This window comes from Chionomys nivalis, chromosome X, assembly GCF_950005125.1.
Source record: "Chionomys nivalis chromosome X, mChiNiv1.1, whole genome shotgun sequence".
Taxonomy (NCBI): domain Eukaryota; kingdom Metazoa; phylum Chordata; class Mammalia; order Rodentia; family Cricetidae; genus Chionomys; species Chionomys nivalis.
In genome coordinates this window covers 64,036,619-64,055,186 of record NC_080112.1, presented here as the reverse complement: position 1 = coordinate 64,055,186, position 18,568 = coordinate 64,036,619, and the positions used below count along the sequence as shown (strand labels likewise).

At 41.0% G+C, this 18,568-nt stretch overlaps 1 protein-coding gene across 2 annotated transcripts in view; it reads left to right on the top strand.

Moving 5' to 3' along the window:
- The window catches only part of Arhgef9 (Cdc42 guanine nucleotide exchange factor 9), a 308,119-nt gene that overhangs the window by 134,049 nt on the left and 155,502 nt on the right, over positions 1-18,568 (top strand). Inside the window, exon 1 of one of the 2 annotated variants that reach the window (XM_057759302.1) lies at positions 8,376-8,614. The exons of the other annotated variant lie outside the window; for it this stretch is intronic. Coding sequence (XP_057615285.1) covers positions 8,585-8,614 — 30 coding nt within the window. The 5' untranslated portion in view covers positions 8,376-8,584. Of the gene's footprint in view, positions 1-8,375; positions 8,615-18,568 lie in introns of those variants that run through there. 2 annotated transcript variants of the gene reach the window in all.

The following is an 18,568-nucleotide window of genomic DNA, read 5'->3' as shown; positions in this document are numbered from 1 at the left end:
TAGGTTCAACTCTAAGGCTACATATGGTTAAGCCTCGAACATGGTTCATTGCTACTTTAATATTCTTGTTTAAAATATCTTAAATAAAATGAATATTGTCTCTATATAGGCAATATTCATAGTGTATTTTGTGAGTTGGGTGTGATAGCTATTTTGGATTGGCTACTTAACTACTTGTGGAATTACCTAGACACATGTGAAAGGAATTATTTTTCTTAAATAAGTCATTTGAAGTGGAAAAACCCACTTTGAATTTAGATCTTTTCAGGTGGGAAGATCCACCTTTAATCTAGGCCACATCTTCTGCTGGCAGCCTATATAAAGGACATTTTTTAAAAAAGGAAGCTTGCTCTTTTTGGCTGCTTGTTCTCGCTGGCACAAGATAATGATGTCAAAATGGCAATTTGTAAGTATGTTCAAGGATCTTAGAGTGTATGAACAAATACCTCAATGAGAAATGCAAAAATACAAACAAGCTGGGTGGTGGTGGCACATGCCTTTAACCCCAGTACTTGGGAGGCAGAGACAGGCAGATCTCTGTGAGTTCGAGGCCAGTCTCATCTACACAGTGAGTTCTGGGACAGCCAGAGCTACACAGAGAAACTGTGTATCATCAACAACAACAACAACAACAACAACAACAAAACCCCACACTTAAAGGAAATAAAGAAAACAATTGAATACATGAAAATTGAGTCTCTGAAGAAAAAACAAAATGTAATAAAACTTGAAATTACAAACTCAGTAAGTAAAACCAGGAGCTCAGAGAAAAAGGCTACCAATAGATGGGATCAAATGGTATAGGGAGATTACCAGATCTCAAAGACAACACTGAGGAAATGGATCACTCAGTCAAAGGAAATGTTAAATAGAAAAGCAAAAACAAATAAACAAGAAAGAAAAAAATAAAAATGGAATGTAAAGAAAATTTGGTCACTGTAAAAAGACTAAGCCTATAAATTATAGGTATAGAAAAAAAAACTCAGGTAAAAGACACAGAAAATATTGCCTACAAAAGCATAAAAGAAAATTACCCACTCTGACAAAACATAAGCCTATTAGGATGTGAGAGGCATCCATACCACATAGTAGATAGGACTAGAGAACAAAATTAATATATAATGTAATAATCAAAACACTAAATGTATAGAACAAAGAGGGGATATTGAAAACCTGTGAAAGACAACAGTGAAGTCATGTATAAAGGTGGTCCCATTCGAATAACACCTGACTTTTCAATGAAGATTTTGAAAATCAGAAGACCCTGAACTAGTGATCTAAATTTTCTCAAAGACCACAGATGCTAACCCAAACTACTATTCCTAACAAAACTATCACTTGTAATTGAAGGAGATAGGAAAAATTACTATGAGTAAAAGCAGATTTGAAGAATTTATGTCCACAAAGTCAGCCTTATAGAGGATACTAGAAGGGACACTTAGGCACAAAGATAAAATTAAAAATATCAAAGAGGGTACAAGGAATATATAATCCCAGACCAGTCAGCCAAAAGCTCAGTAAGGAGACAATACAAACCATAACAAACAACATAAATTAATATACATTGTTCAGTATTAATGGTCTCAATTCTTCCAGTAAAAAGACAGACTAACTGGTTAGATCAGAAAATAGGATTCATCTCTTCGCTGCCTCCAAAATCATACCTGACTATCAACAATAGACACCATCTGTCTTAGTTACTGTTCTGCTGCTGTGAAGAGACACCATAACCAAGACAACTCTTGGGCTTGCTTCTTTTAGGAGGCTTAGCCCATGATCATCATGGAAGAAGGTGACAGGCATGGAGCTAGAGCACTAACTGAGAGCTTTGTATCCTTACTGCAGGCCGCAGGTGGTGGGAGTGAGGGTGGCTTGGCTTGGTGTGGGCATTTAAAACCTCAAAGCCCACACCCAGTGACACACCTCCAAAAAGGCCACACCTACTTAACCTCCATGAAGATGTAAGAATGCAAAGTCGATTGAGATTAACTTTGTCAACCTGGATCAGACTTGAAGAATCTGACGTCAGTGGCTCATTTTCAGCATATTTAAAACAGAGTACAATTTGGGGAAAAGTTTCCAGACAATAATCATTCCATTCCAGGTTTCTAGGCAACAGTCATTTCAATTGCAGGCGTATAATATAGCTTAAGGTGTGTCTATGTAAAAAGTCCTTTGCAAAGTACATAAAGGGTGGGTTCTATATTTAAAAGGCCTAGAATCTAGTGTGGTCTCTGACAGAGATAGCATAGAAGTCAGTGGTACATGTGATATCTTCCCTAAGGATGGGTTCTATTAACTTCGAGCTAAAATAATGACCTAGGGAAGGAAGAATTTGTGATCAACATTCTAGGTAATTTGAATGAGGTCTGCCTCTAGAACAGAAGGTGGGTGAGGTCTGCCTTCACAGCTAGCATAAAGGTCACCAGATCAGTGACGTCAATGGTATTCACTCCCAGCCTTTTGGGCAGAAAACAGGTCATTCTTCCTTTGAGGAGAGACCCCTGAATGTTTAATATTCCTGCTTCCCTAGTGCTCTGTGGGAGCAATGACACTTGTACCCCAAAGGAAACAATTGGAAGGCAGACTTCACCCGCTTTTTGTTGTTATTTAAAAGATGTTTTTACTCTGCTTATTTGTGTTTGTTCTTGTGCTATGGTCTTTTTTGGATGTCAGAGGAAAACTGACAGGAATTCGTTCTCTGTTTCCATCCTGTGGGACCCCAAGATTAAACTTTGTTCATCAGACTTAGCCATCTTGTCAGCCCTAAGTTTAAATTCTCTTTCCATGCCCTTCAATGGTTTACATGGCCTAGATTCTGTCAAATTTGTCTCTTAGAACTCTCCTTTTATCTCTTAGCTTTCAGCCTTTTGTGCTTCTACTACCTGAGACTTCACAAGACAGTCTAGTTGTTTAAACGTGTGTATATATATTTATTTTCTATGCATGGAATACTTTCCCCTTGCCTTTTATATGGCTGACTTGATTTGGGCCTTTAGACATTATTTAAAATGTCATATTGCAGCTTTTGAAAAATTCCTTCTCTTTCATCATACTTCTCCCTGTCTATAGTTGTGCTGTTATTTACCTTTTTTGTTTTTCTATTGAATAGCAATGAGTACACAGACTGTGTCCATCGTGTTCACTAAAACAGCATCTGTGCTTAGCACACTGTGCCTGACCGTATAAACTTGAATTTATGAATTGTAATAATAAATAGCAATGTATATAACAATTTTGAGTGAACTTATAAACAACAGAAATCTTTCATTTATATTTCTAGAGGTTGGGATGCCAAAGATTAAGATGTGGAACATTCATTTTCTCATGAAGTCTACCTTCTGGCTTGCTTGTCACCGCTCCTGGTGAGACAGTGAAAAAAATAATTTGAGTTGTATCATAAAGACACATTCCTTTTCACAATGCCTCTAATCTTATGATCAAATCAGTTTCCAAAGGGTTCCCCCTCCAGATACCATGCATGACCTTCAAGACTAGGATTTCAACATGTGAATTTTGAGGAGATATAAATATTCAGGCCATAAAAAATCCAATTCAGCACAATATGTTACATTTGATTGTTCTATGCTTTGGTGTCTTTTAACAATGGGGCACCTATGACTTTTTTGTCGTCAGAAGCATCTATTAGTTGCAGTTGGTTATAACATACCTGATATAACCAAACCGGATTCGGAGACCTGGAAAACTGGTGATGCTAACTATCGACTTCAGCTTCATTTGCAGTGTGATATGTTTAAATCTTTGAGAGACTCCTAGACTGATTCGAGACTAAAATGATAAGATACTGTTGAGTGATGCTACGCCTGGGGAGACATGAATAAATGTCTACTCACCCCAGATAGGGAACTGATAAAAGCATGATACCACCAAAGTCCAACTTGGTGAACTAATGCGTTTTATTGGGATTACTTACAGAAACTTGAGTAAGGGGGATTACTTACATGATCGGACCATCTGCCATCACAAAAAGTGCATTCCGTGATGGGTGAAAGTTCACCCAAGTCAGAAACCTGGGGTACACTGTACAATTTGCAAGCACCTTAACAGGTTGGAGAGTGTTTTATCCCAATGACTCAGATGATCTGGGCCTCTTCTAAGCAGCTCTGCTGGTCTTTGCTCTTTCTGGACAGCTTGGTTGGTTCCTGCTTCTTTTACCTTTTTTTTTTTTTTTTTTTTTTTTTTTTTTGGTTTTTCGAGACAGGGTTTCTCTGTGGTTTTGGAGCCTGTCCTGGAACTAGCTCTTGTAGACCAGGCTGGCCTCGAACTCACAGAGATCCGCCTGCCTCTGCCTCCCAAGTGCTGGGATAAAGGCGAGCGCCACCACCGCCCGGCTGGTCCCTGCTTCTTTTAGCCTGCTTGGTTGGTTTGGTTTCTCTTTTTCATGCTGTTCATTCTTAGCCTCTTCTAAGCACCCCAGTTTGCAAAGAGACTCTCAGCCATGGTCAATACTTATATACTCTTGGGGGTGGGGGGAGGGAAGGGCCTAGTAGATCTGGTCAGTTTCAGGAACCTCCTGAAGATATTTGTGTTATGTCCCATCTTAATGAGTTTTCTTGCACGACATGTTATTGTTTCACCTCCTTGTAAACATTGTATTCTAAAGTATCCTGTTACTTCATTCACCTCCTTATAAGCATCCTATTCTAAACTGGCCTGTTGTTTCACTTTCCTTTTTCATTGTATGCCTTAAGAAGTTTCCCTCAAAGGTGGATTTTCCGGAAAGTTTTAATCTTGAATGAAACTGCTACATAACAAATTTATGTGGATTTTCTTGAAAATCTTTCTGGGAGGTAAATGCCAGAAGGGTAAATGAGGGTTCACGAATCTGTTTGCTTTTATGAATGTTAAAAGTTCACATAAAAATGTCTAAAAGAATCTGGCGAAAGCTGTAGACTATTTCCCCTTAAAGGTCCCCTGGTTTCACCAGCCTTGTACCGTCAAAATAATCCTGTTTATAGCCAATTTAAAAATGTTTTACATGAAAAAGTCTTTAATTCTTTGATAATTTCATGTAATATATTTTGATCATATTAATTCCCTTCTGAACTCCCAGAACACCTACCTTTGTTTTCATTCTTCAAGTCGAATTTGTGCTGCACGAATGTTCTTTGATTTGTGGCCTTCCACTGGAACATGGCCAACTTATCAGGGGATATACTCTTAAAGAAAATGGACCACCCTCTCCCCACAGCTGTCAACAGCCAATATCTCTTCAGCTACGGGTGGGGATTCAAGCCTGCCTCCCCTCATCTTGGGATTTGGTTTGATTTGGGGTTTCATGGGGCTTGTGCATACTGTCACAATCTCTGTGAGTTCACATGTGCAGCTGCCCTGTTGACTCAATAGAGCACTGTATTCATCCACAGACTCTGCCTCTTGCACTCCTTTTTCTTTCTCTTCTATCGTACGTCTGACCTTTTGGAGGTGAGGGTGTCATATAGTTATATAGTCCTAGATGGTAATCTAGGACTACTATTCCACAGTATCTTTGTAACTTGGCCAGTTGTTGGTCTCTGTTAATCATCATATTAGGAATGCTTTAATACTATGTCCATTTTTGCAAAATAACAGTAGGAGGTTTTCCTCTGGGACTAATGACATGTTTAACCACAGGTTCTTGGACTTTAATGGTGCCAGGTATGGTGGCAATCCTCTGTAGTGGGATTGAAGTGCAATCAGAAAGTTGTTGGGTTACCCCCATGATGTTTGTATCATTACTGTCCTGGCGGATGTGTCTTTCCAGGCCAGTCATTATTGTTAAGTCATAGGGCTTAAAGCTGGGTAAAACCGGTGATCACTTTGCTCTTCTAGTAGCGTACATAGCACCTTCCAGCATTTATAAAAGCTAGCCAGTGAAATGAAGCATTCAGGTCAGTCACAGCTTGATAGCTCCATGTTCTGTGACATAAGTACATGGTGCCTTTAGCAGTTGAGTTTCGTAGGATTGTATTATGTAATCCTAGCTGGATTATAGCTTTATAGACTGGACTAGTGTCAAAGTTGTGGTAATTCTGTTTCCTCTTCCCAAGCACTGGGAATACATGTGTGCTTCCATATTTAGCTCCCTTTGTACTTCCAATTTTACCACTTTTTTCTCCTACTGTACTTCATGCACTATCTGGACGGAGTCATAGGTTTGAGGTGTTCCTCCCTACTCCCAATTCCACTCAGCCACACACATGTACACACACCACACACATGCACACACACCACAACACACACACACAAACAATAACAGTAAAATAAAAACTAAAATCAATCAGTTGTACATTTTATGTGCCACTCAATGTTGTAGAAAATACCAAGGTCAGGAACTTATTGTTGCCTCTTTCAAAATATTGAAGATTAAAAATAATTATAATTCCAGTAAAATGACTAGGTAGAAAAAACATACATAGATCCGGCACACTCATTAGCTATGGCTGTCATAACCAAAGAACCACAGATTAGGGGCTTACCAGAACTTAACTTTCTTATAATCTTGGGGGCCAGAAGATTGAGTTCAAAGTCAACTTTGATTTCTTCCGGTCTCTCCTGGGCTTATAGTCGGGTTTCCAGATGGTCTTCACCCTCTACTTGTCTCTGTGCAAATTTCCTCTTCATAAAGTCACTGAATATGCTGGATAAAGGCCCACCCTAATGGTTTCCTTTTAACCTATTTACACCGTTAAAGACCCTACATCCAAATACAATAACAGTTCGCAGTATTAAGGGTTTGGACTTCAACCTAAAATTTTGTCATCAGTAGGGACAATTTTATCTGTACAACCAGGAAATAAAAATTATCCCCCTCAACTGACAATATTAAGTGGGAGTGAGATAGGACTCATCTCTGGTGGCATTCGTGGGAAGCTTCCAACAGGTTGCACAGCCATTTGCATCTCTTAACAGAATCATGATAATCTCAATGAGCTGGCAGACAAGCTGGCTGGCAGGCAAGGCATATCTAAGACACAGCACAAATGAAGACCCATGGGTGAGAAAATGATGAGACACTGTAGAATCACTGATCCCTGGACTTCCAGACTTGGGAGGAAACTGATAGGTTATTCAAACCAAGCCCCATTTAATTCAAGATTCCCAGGCAAAGGGCAACTGAGCTTCCACTTCTGTTTGTATGCCTCCAGTGCCTGGGGTCATAGCAAAGCTTTAGTCTTCAGCCAACTGTGACTGCTCCAAACAGTGAGTTGGATAAAATGAACAGTTTACTAAGGAGAGGTCAAAAAGTCTATGTGTGTACCATGCTAGTGATGGCTTCATGACGATATCCTCCAGGAGCTTCTTTCTGATATCACACTTTTAAATTCTATCTTACTGCAGCTGCAACCAGTACAACCTGTATTATGAGGCAAGCCAGGAGCCCTGGATTCTTGTTTTTCTGTGTTACTTTGGGCAGAGATGTCTTTCAGTCTTCAGTGTACATGCATATAACAGAGGGAGTAATGGAAACTCCATTTTGTTCACCTCACAGAGTTATGGAAGATCAGCCAGAATAATAATGGGTGTGATTGGAGCTGACAGCCTCAACTCTCAGCAGATGTAAAAGGGCAGGCCTGGGTTTCATTGCCCAGAGTTGGTGTCATGAAAAGATGGGCAGTTTCTGTTGATAAATGTTTTTATCATTCTCAGCCAAATAAGCAAAGGGAAAATTCATCCATCGTTTAGACTACCCACTATATTCCTGAAGATACAAAGGAGATTACTGGAATGGTGTGTGTGTTTGTGTGTGTGTGTGTGTGTGTGTGTGTGTGTGTAAAAGAGAGGTGGGGGGAGAGAACACAGTGAGCTGAAAGAAGTTTGGAAAGCTACTACAGAGGGTAAAGTCAGAGCTTTATTTTTTATGTGACCATATACAGATTCCTTGCCTCTTTCAAACCGGCTTTTATTTTTCTGTACAATGGGGATAATGATGCTTGCTTTTCCACGGTTATTCTGAGAAGTGAAAGTAATGCAGATAAAAGCGCAAGAGATTAGACACTAGAGAGGGCACCAGGACAATATACTGAGGAAGGGCTTAGGGAGAGAGGCATGAGAAGTCACTGGCATGGTTTCAGTGGGCCAGGATCTTAATATTTAGAGACTGTCCCAACACCTTTTGCAACTTTGGAGAAGACTTTCCGCTGAGTCAACATAATTGAGAAGCCCCACAATAAACTGCATATAAATCGAGAGCAGCAGGAGGGCAGGCAGGGGTGGCAGCTGCCTTACCCTTGGCGGAGGTTATTCCCCCTATATTCTCGCCTGCATCCAACCCCTCAGTTTGCAAGCCTTGGAGGAAGACAAAGGCGGCTCACTGGGACCCCCTCCCCCAGTTGCGTGTTTCCTTCCTGTCAAGCCCCCTGGGAAGCCGCAGGGTGGAGAAGCACAGCCCGCACGCCGGCAAGAAACAACCTAACTGAAGGCTAGGTCAGGCTGAGGGGATTCGGCTGTAGAGCCGTGGAGGAGGGGAGGCGGAGGGGGCGCTGGGGCTCTCGCTTCCTCCAGCCCAGCCCTACCTCCCAGTGAGCCCGCGACAACCCGCGCCAGCCACCCGGCCTCACAGAAGCTGGACTTCGTGGACACCATGCAGTGGATTAGAGGCGGATCGGGAATGGTGAGTTCACGTAGCTCTAGTTTTCCCTGCATGAGCCCTAATCCTCCAATCCAACTGCAAACCCCTCGAATTAACCTCCACACCAGGAGCCCCCATACCTCTGCCCACCGCCCTCGCCACTGTCCTTCAGACACCAGTGAGCTTCCTGTAGCCATTTTAGGAGTCTCTGCTTGCCTGACAGACCTGTAAAGACCCCTCCCATCCCCCCTCCCCCAGACATTTCTGCCGCCCTCCCAGGCTGGGGTAGGCTCAAACTGGGGGATCGATGAAGTGGCTAAGAGCATCCCAGGTAACACCTGGGATGCCAAAGAGGCAAGGGTCTTGCAGTAAAACTCTCAGGATGAAAGCAGGCTGGCAAGGGGTTGAGGGGAGCAGCCACAGAACCAAGAATTGTAGAGAGCTTTATAGGATAGCTGCATGACCTCCTTAACTAGGTTGTGCGTACCTGTCACCCCTAGCCAGCTCTAGGGCCCAGAACTACCCAGGTGGAAGCTGTCTGGGAAAGACCTGCAAAGCATCCTTGCCTGGGATGGTCTCACCCAGTCCACATTTAGGGCTTTGTCAAGGAGAGATGCTACAGAAACCCTCATCCTCTAAATGGAAATTCAACAAGCAGACCCCCCACCGATGGAAGGAGTGTGTGCTTTTGTTTGTATGTGTGGGTGTGCGTTTAGTATCATCTTCAGCTCATTTTATGCCATGGTGATCCCTTTTATACCTGGAGACCTTGAAATGACTTCCCTTTGCAGAGAGGAAGTGGTGCCCGAATCTTGAGGCTTCTCTGAATCAGCCAGGGACAGTCCAAGTCTGGTTAGGGGCACTGGGGAGTGGAAGGCCACAATGACTTTGTATTCAGTACTGACAGGGGGTATTGGAGGGCAGTTGGGTTGGGTCAGCAGGCGCTGGTGCCGGTGTCAGCACATACTTCTGCACTGCCACCCACAATCTGCAGCAAAAGCAAGAGAGCCCGAAGCAATTGGGCACACACACACAAAAATTGATCTTGAACTCCTTTTTTTTGTTGTTGTTTCTACTCTTAAAGGAAGGAGAGAATTTGGTGTGGGCTAGGAATGTATGCAAGGGAACTCCCCTTCTCCCTTCCTAGGGGTTTTCTCAGGCTCTCCTCTTTCAGTAGTTCTTAACGGCAGCTAGTTTCTGTCATTAAATACAAGGGCTTACCTAGTTCCATTCCCCAGAACTCTCTCCTTCCCTGGGGACTCACAAGGCTAAATCAAATGTTTGTAGAACCAGTAAAAGTGAGAGCAGGTAAAGATATTAGAGTCCTTGGAGTCTAGCCAGCACACCAAAGGGCACAGAGAATGGAACAGATTTGCTCAAGGCCACAAACTCTTTGGAGGTAAATTGGAGTCTCCTGACTCTCCTTCACTGTCCTTCCTTAGCATTCGGCCAATTACTGTTTCAGATGGCGCTGAGGAAGGTAGAAAGGAATGAATCAGGGAAAGACTCTCCAGTAGGAGCAAATGCTGTAACAGTTGCCTGAAAAATTCCATGCAAGTTCTGTCATTTGTGGCAGCTGGGGCTGGGCGAGAGTTCCCTCCTCTTGCAAATGGATTGGCGTGTCAGGACTCACAACCATGTGCTGGAGACAGATTAAATTGATGGCGAATTTGAACTTTTCCCAATTTTAAAAGAAGCCAATGACATATTCGCATATCACTATGGGATTAAAGGTTGCTTGGTGAGGAAAAAAACTCAATAAGATTTTAGGGGACCAAAGCGATGACTATTCTATGATAAAAGCATTTACTAGCTGAACATGGTGGTGCATGCCTTTAATCCCAGCACTTGGGAGGCAGAAGCCGGCAGATCTCTGTAAATTTGAGGCCAGCCTGCAAAGCAAATTCCAGTACACCCAGACTGCTACAGAGAGAAACCCTGTCTCGAAAAACCAACAACAACAAAACATTTACCTAGCCACTTGATAGGGGGTGATATACTATTATTTTAGCCAGGAAGGCAGAAAACCTTTAGTCTTACCATGGTGTTTGCTGTTGGGAATATTTCTCTTTCTCAAATAAGATTATTAATGACCACCAACAGTCCTTCCTGTAAATGTTGGATAAAAGTTAACTGGTAGCCGGGCAGTGGTGCCACACGCCTTTAATCCCAGCACTCAGGAGGCAGAGGCAGGTGGATCTCTGTGAGTTCGAGGCCAGCCTGGTCTACAAGAGCTAGTGCCAGGAAGGCTCCAAAGACACAGAGAAACCCTGTCTTGAAAAACAAAACAAAAAAACAAAAAAAAAGTTAACTAGTAAACCAACTAACTATTCCTGGGCACAGGACTTGCTCTAGATTGATATTGATATACCCAGTGATGCTCTACTGGAAAAAAAAATGGATTTTCTCTTTCCCAGCAGGTGTTAACTTCAGCTTCTTGGTTAGGGGTAGAAGTCTATGTCCAAATTTCCTTCTCAGTGCTGGAATTTTGTTTGGTTTGAATATGTGCAGGTTTTATTTTTCTGTTTGTTTTATTTTCTTTTTTATGGTTTTTGTTGAGGAGGGAGAGAAAACAAATTTGGGTGGGTAGGGAGTTAGGAAGTGTCTCACAGGAGTTGGGGGAGGGGAAGGATATGATCAAAATATATTGTATGAAAACCTTTTTAAATAAAAAATGTAAACTAGTAAGGATTGTGAGAGAAAAATGTGGAGTAATATGTAGTCACCATTTTGTAATATGGCCTTTTTATTTACACTACATATTGAATTTTTCCGCACATTTGAGAGCTGTAAATTAACTCACGTGTTACCATGTAACTCATAAGATATTGTTGAAGAGTTTAAAGAGTTTACGGAAATTGCTGTCTTTTAGTGGATGCAGGATGTTTAACTGTGAGTTCATGTAGGATGATAAATTGTTCAGTACGCCGATTTATAGCTTCCTCCGGAAATGATAGTTGTCACTGAAATACAGATTATGTCTAGAATGAAAATAACATTCTGTGTAGAGTCACAAGTCTACGATTAAGGGCCTGGTTTTTATGCCTTTTTTACTATTCTTATCCATGAATAGAAGTACCTTTATTTTCAAGGTGTTATTGTAGACATTGATTTACTTAAAAAATGTTAGGCTATCTGCTATGAATTTGCATAGATGTGATACAGAAAAGAGCAATGAACAAAAATAAATTACAAATTATGCTTAGGAAGTTTACAATCTAGTAGGTTGATGGGGTATAACAAACCAGTCACACAAAATAGTATATAATATGACAAGATGTGTTAAGCACTCAGGAAAACAGAACAGAGATGAGAATGGGATGATATATTAGATCAGTTAAACTTTTTATGGTTAAGGAACAATTAAACAAAAATACGAAAGAACTTAAGGTCCATATGCATGTTTAGAAGAGGATGCTAGATATAAGGACCAACCAGAAGAAAATCTAACTGGCTTGTTTAAGAAACAAAATGCAGCAGGTAAGGAATTAGTAAGTGGAGAAAAAATGTTGGATGAAATCAGAAAGAAAAATAGATCAATAAATGATATGGGTTCTTTTTATGACTGAGATGAGACATTGAAAGCTTTTGAGTTGATGAGGGTCCTGATCTGACATATATTTTATCTGGAGACTAGATGATAGTGGGGTAAGGACAAGAATTGTGAAGATGCTATTTCAGTAGTGCAGACTAGAGGTAATGATGGCTTGGCTCATGGGGATAATGGTAGAGGTGATGTGTTTGATGAAAGGAGTGTAGCCAGTATTATTTGTAAATGGTTTGTCTTTTTACTTTTTATTACCTATTAAGGCACTCAGATGGTTGAGACTTGGGTTAGAAAGAACAAAGAATAACTATATACATACAAGCATATTTCATATAAAAATCAATGATTTAAATGATTTGGGTTGGACTCCTAACCACTAGTGTAGGTAATAGAGATTTGGTTTTAGTTAACATTTCAGTCAATTAGCTTTGATTTCTGATCTTCCAAGAAAATTAAGTATAATATGAATGTTTTAGAAATTTGGTATGGTATCTAGAATGAATCAAAAAATTTTGAGACAGGGTTTCACTGTATAGTCCTGGATGTCCTGGAACTCACTCTGTAGATCAAACTTACCTTGAACTCACAGAGATCTACTAGCCTTTGTCTCCTGAATGTTTGGATTAAAGGTTTAAACCTCTACCACACAGCTAAATCAATTTTTAATATTTTCTTCTGTATGACAAAATTATATTCAGTAATAATCATGCAATGATCAGCACTATTCTTCATTTTCACAATTTGTTCTTTAATTTTAAAACAATTAATGAAAATGAACAGTGCATTTCTATTTTAAAGAAATATGAATTCAGAGTTATCACCTGTGTTTCATAGAACAAAGATATTATACCCTATACCTAGCTTTGTCTTCTTGTTCTTTAAGATTTAAAAACACAAATGAATTTCCCAAGTTGATCATATAGAATAACAGAAATGTCATGTTCTGTTTCTTTGTCTTCATAATCACTGTGGTATCACTGTTTACTTAAAACCCTCATTTAAAATCCAAAACATAGAGTACAAGAGGAATTGTGGATTTTATAAACGCGTCTAGAAATACCTTTAATGATTCTGAACCTTAATAAAATGAAAGAACCAAATGAGCATATGTAGTTAATTCTGTTTGTGTGTGGGAGTGTCCTAGTTTGCTTCTCTGTTGCTCTCATAAAACACTGGCCGAAAGCAACCTGGGTAAGTAAAAGGTTGATGTGGCTTACAGGTTATAGTTCATTATTGTGGGAAGCCAAAGCGGGAACTCATGGTGAGAACCTGGAGGTGGAGAACTGAAGGAACTCTGCAGAATAATTTACTCCCCATGGCACACTCAACTTGCTTTTTTTAACACAATGCTGAACCACCAGCCTAGGAGTGACACCACCTACAGTGAGCTGGGCCCTCCCATACCAGTGATTAATCAAGAAAATTCCCCACAGGCATGCCTATAGGCAATGTGATGGAGGCAGTTTGTCAGTTGAGGGCACATTTTCCCAGGTGGTTTAACAGAAACTGGCCACCATGGAGGGAACGATGACTTTCCTGTAAAGTAGAATGTTAGAAAAGGATGAGTAATTAAAGATGGTAGTTTGAAATACATACATACACACACATGTATATACTATACATATGTGTGTCAAAACACCATTGTTTTAATATTTTGACCAGCTACACACCTTTTAAAGGGAAGAGTGTTTTGTACTGCAGTTGCTTATGTTGCTGGTGCATAGTGGTAACAAAATATACTTTGACTTTAAATCTTTAAAAAATTCTCTGTAGATACTGTATACTGATACTGTGCATTCCAAGGGTTCTGCACCTCCCATTGCCCAATGCTCATTTTGCTTCTGCTTTAAAGAAAACGACAGAGTTCTTTCTTATAGATGAATTCCTTGTCAAATCCTTGTGACACTGCAAGTCATAGCATTTGGGTTTGTAGTATGCTTTGTATAGACAAAATGAAATGGCCATCTTACTGTAAGTTTAACAGTATTCAATCCTGCTATGAGTTACAGAGATCCATCTTCATTGGCTTCAAACACAGAGTTTTATTTTTCCACACAAGAAATGAGGAGATAAGCATCCGCGGGTCAGTAGAGCAGATTCAGGGAGTCTTTTAAGATTCCTCTGTTCATAGTATTCATAGCATGCAACTCTTCCTGGTTCAGGAAGTGCTGAAGCTCCAGAAACTTACTAATACCCACACTTTAGAAGAACAGAAGAGGAGGAAAAGAATGAAGGTATCTTCTCCAAAGTCCTATTTGATACTTTTACTTGCACTATGACTGCTTTGATCTGCAGTGGAAACTAAATGACACTGTAATTTACATTGCTTGGCAAAATTTACACCAAAAACTTGTGACTGGGATTTCTGACATGAAGAAGAGAAAGAATTGGATGTTAGGTGATACCTGCAGTCACTGTCACGATGACTTTACCTGTATGTCTGCCAGTAGAGATGTACGGAATTACAGGCTGCATAGGATTAGATTGTGAGACAAAACCTGTTGCTATTGATAGCAGAGAAGCTGTCATGATGTATCTTGTTCTACTTTGCTTCCAGCGACAAGAGTATTCTTGTGAAACCAAGTGGAGGGTGACGTTCTTCACTGAGATGAGCAATGCAAACTGGAGGAGTGAGCAGCCTTTGGGGAAGGGCTAGAGAAGACAGACGGCCAACATAGTCTGAGGCTGAGCCCAAGTGTTGAGTCTGATATCTGGACAGTCTTGAGTTGTAGCTATCTAGTAGAAACTTGGTGATCTGTATATTGAACTTGGGATTGAGAAGCACTCTTGACAGTTGAGTCGTATCTATCTGACAGTAGACACAATGAACTAAGAGTCTTAAAATGACATACAGCCGGGAAAGTGAGAGGTGGAAACAGAACTTGAATCTTCTTTTTAGGTATCCGAACCTAGATCAGACCCACAGATCAGGGTGGAAATGATGAGTCTAAAGTGGAGGGTGGGGTATAAAATTATTTACCAGACTAGAATTGTTATAAAGGTTTTAAAGCATAATACATACTGCGGCCAGAGCATGTAGGCAAATTTTGAGGGGGTGTGGATGAATATGAATGAAAATTGCTGAATGGAGGCCTTTGTAGCAGTTGGGAGAAATGATTTAGTCTTGCCTCCTGGGCCATTTGTGTGGGATCTATCTAAAAAGAGTTCAAGGGACACTCGTTATTTTGTGGCAGTAATATTTATAACACCACTTGCCCTTCTTGAGATTAGCCATTTGAGGTGCCTTTCCCTCAAGGAACCATTATAAGTTAGGCTCCAATTGTTTGCATAAAACATCACAAATCACTGGGTTATGCTTCAAGCAATTCGGATCTGTCTATTAAAGAGTGGTGAATTTTACTTCTTATTTTTGACCTTTTTTTCATATTTTTGACCTTTTTTTCCCTTTCCTCTAACCTTGACATATCAGCAAAGGCAAATACTGGACAAGGGAGTGAATATTGCTTGCCTTCTCGAAATGATTCGGAACTGTGAAGCAGTGAATTCGTATCTGGGGACCTGTTTGGCATTGCTGATCTGTCATACAGTCGTAAGACTATAAAGCGTAAAAGATTTGAGAATTCTGGGGAGGGGAGGAGCTAGTAGTTGTAGGAGTTCAAGGGCAGAAGTGTGACATTGCTTGGAGAGTAAATCAGTCCTCTGTGGTGGGAGGCAGGTGTTGGTGAGGATGGTAACATTTGACTTTCCTGAGAGCTTTGTGGCTTGTGACCAGGAACGCACCAGTCACAGAGCTAAGTTAAAAACAAGAAGTGTGCTGGAGGAGTTGAGAGTCCAAGTCCTTCCTGTGAGATCTGGGAGGAGATTTTCAGGCCAGGAGATGTGTAAATATAAGGGAGGAGGGTCAGGAGAGAGAACATCAGGAGAGTCATGGCTATTTGGATAAAAGAATGATATCCAGGTGAGATTTTCAGTGCCTTGGACTCAGGAAAGGCAAAGGAATGGTTTGGTGTGTGTGTGTTAAAGGTTGGTTTTAAGATAGAGGTTATGAGTGAAATGCTAGTGAAAAGGCCCTAATACAGTATAACTCAAGGCACATGATGACCTACGCCCAGGAATAGTTGAACAAGTCTCCCTGTAGAAACTGGTCTAACACAAACTTTCTAAACAGTAGGATTCTGTAAGATGGCAAAGGAAGGAGAAGAGAAGGTTATAAAAGTATATTGTAGAACTCAGAAAAGTGACAGAGTGAGTCTTGGCTCCTTACTGGGGTCTGGGGATGTCATGGAAGAGTCTTAGGTTTCTCTAGAAGAGTGGACAGATCTCCAAGAACCAAGAGTGTCCCAAGAATAGCTTTCTTGAGCTTCTTGTGGGTGAAGTGGTCTTAATTATGCCCCCCCCAATGCATAGTGATAGGCCTTGCAGTTTGAGTATAGTTGGAGACATTAGAAGGACTTGATAGAATCCATTTCTGATAGCGTTGAGTGGTTTTTTGTTTTGTGGGGGGAGGGCTTAAGAGAGACCCAGTCTCCAGGGTTAATGTGAAAAGTCATTTCTGGAAGATGGATTCAGTCTTGCACTGTGCTTGTTCTGGTACCCAGCGACAGCCTTGATTGTTTGCTTCAGTGATAATATGCTGAAATAGATGCTGAATATCTGAATCTAGTCCAGAGTCTGTCTGGAGGGAGGGATGACTACAAAGGACTTTGAAGGAGCTGAGGTGAGTTGTAGAATTGGGAGTCATGTGAAATCACAAATGTGCACTTGGGAGAAGAGTAGGCCAGACTATTGAGTGTTGAACACAGCTTAGAGAGAGAGAGATCTCTTCAGGGTTAAATGAACCCTTTCTACATTTCTAGAAGATTGGTGGAGCCAAGCTATATAATGCTCAATTTTACATGCTTCAGTCACTTCCTGAGGGGTTTTGGAAATGAAAGGCAGACCATTGTTAGACTAAAGGTGTTGAAGGAGCTGCGGGCCTCTTCCCACAGCCCGGCTCCCGACCACCTGGCTAGCTTATGCCCCGAAATAACAACACACAAATTGTATTCATTTAAACACTGCCTGGCCCATTAGCTCTAGCTTCTTACTGGCTAATTCTTACATCTTGATCAACCCATATCTAATAATCTGTGTAGCACCAGTCTTACCGGGAAAGATTCAGCATGTCTGACCTGGCGGCTTGCTTCATCGCGTCTGCCCTGGGGAGCAGAGCTATGGCATCTCAGCTCACTTCCCTTCTTCCCAGCATTCTGTTCTGTTTACTCCACCCACCTATGTTCTAACCTAGCGGGGCCAAGCAGTTTCTTTATTAATTAACCAGTGACCTTCTCCATCACTACAGGGGCTGAGGAACTCAAAGAGGGGAATAGACCCTCTCTGTTTTAGTGAGGAGTCCTCTGTCTGGTGATGATATCTACTGAAACTAGTAGGTACTTTAGTCCTTTGCCTGGGTGTATGTGAAGGATATCACATAAGCAACTGGGACCTGCTGGGCCACAAGGTTTGTTAATATTCACAGTGCTACTTTCTTTTACTCATGTACATTACAGAGAAAAGGGTGTAGTAAGGTCAAGGCGAACTAGTACCACGGAGTCCATAAGTGCATACTTTAGGATAGCTAAGGCCCATGCCATTTCAGGGACCCAGTTTTGACTCTTCTTCTGATCCGTTTTAGGCCTCATCAAAAGATTTAACTTCATGGTCAAACTGGGGAACGGAGTTCTACAAAACTCTGCCCTGCTCAAGAAGGTCCTTAGTTGTGTGGCAGCAGGAGTCCCCACAGTTAGAATAATATCACTATGGTATCTGTAAAGGCTCCTTGGACCTGAGGCTAATAAAGTTCCAGGAATTTGACCGTTTTTTTTTCTTTTTAATAATGTTTTTATTTGTCCTTTGATAATTTAATACCCTGTTTTTTGGTTGAGACTTAGGAGGCTTTGAAAAAAGAAAATATGAGGCTAACTTTTAAAGAGCTAAGATTGAATTTAGATGGTAAGTGGGTTAGTCTCTGTTGCTGATTAATAAATCATGTACATCCTGAGAAGAGTTACTCTAAGTGGGAAATTTAAGGGAAGATAAGTCTTTGGCTAGAGAGGGCCTGTTCAGAGGGGTGGGGCTATCATTAAAGCTCTGAGGTAAGACGGTCTTGAGAGTAAGAATTCTGCCATTGGCAAGCAAATAGGAAGTCAGAGTATGGATGGATAGGAATAGAAAAGAAAACATCCTTTTACTCTAACACTGAAAATCAGGAAGTGCTGAAGGGTATCTGTTCCATGAAGGTGTAAACATCAGGAACTGTGACCCCTGGGTCCTGGACCATTCTGTAGAATCTGACTTTTTTTTACTGCCAAGACAGGGGGTGGCATGGGAAGTTACAGGGTCTCAGTTGCCTAGTAAGTAGCAACTTATCAATAAGAGACTGTAAACCTTTTATGTGTGTGTGCAAGCACACCCCAGGCTTTAAAGTGTAGTGGAAGCTGCAGGCTTGT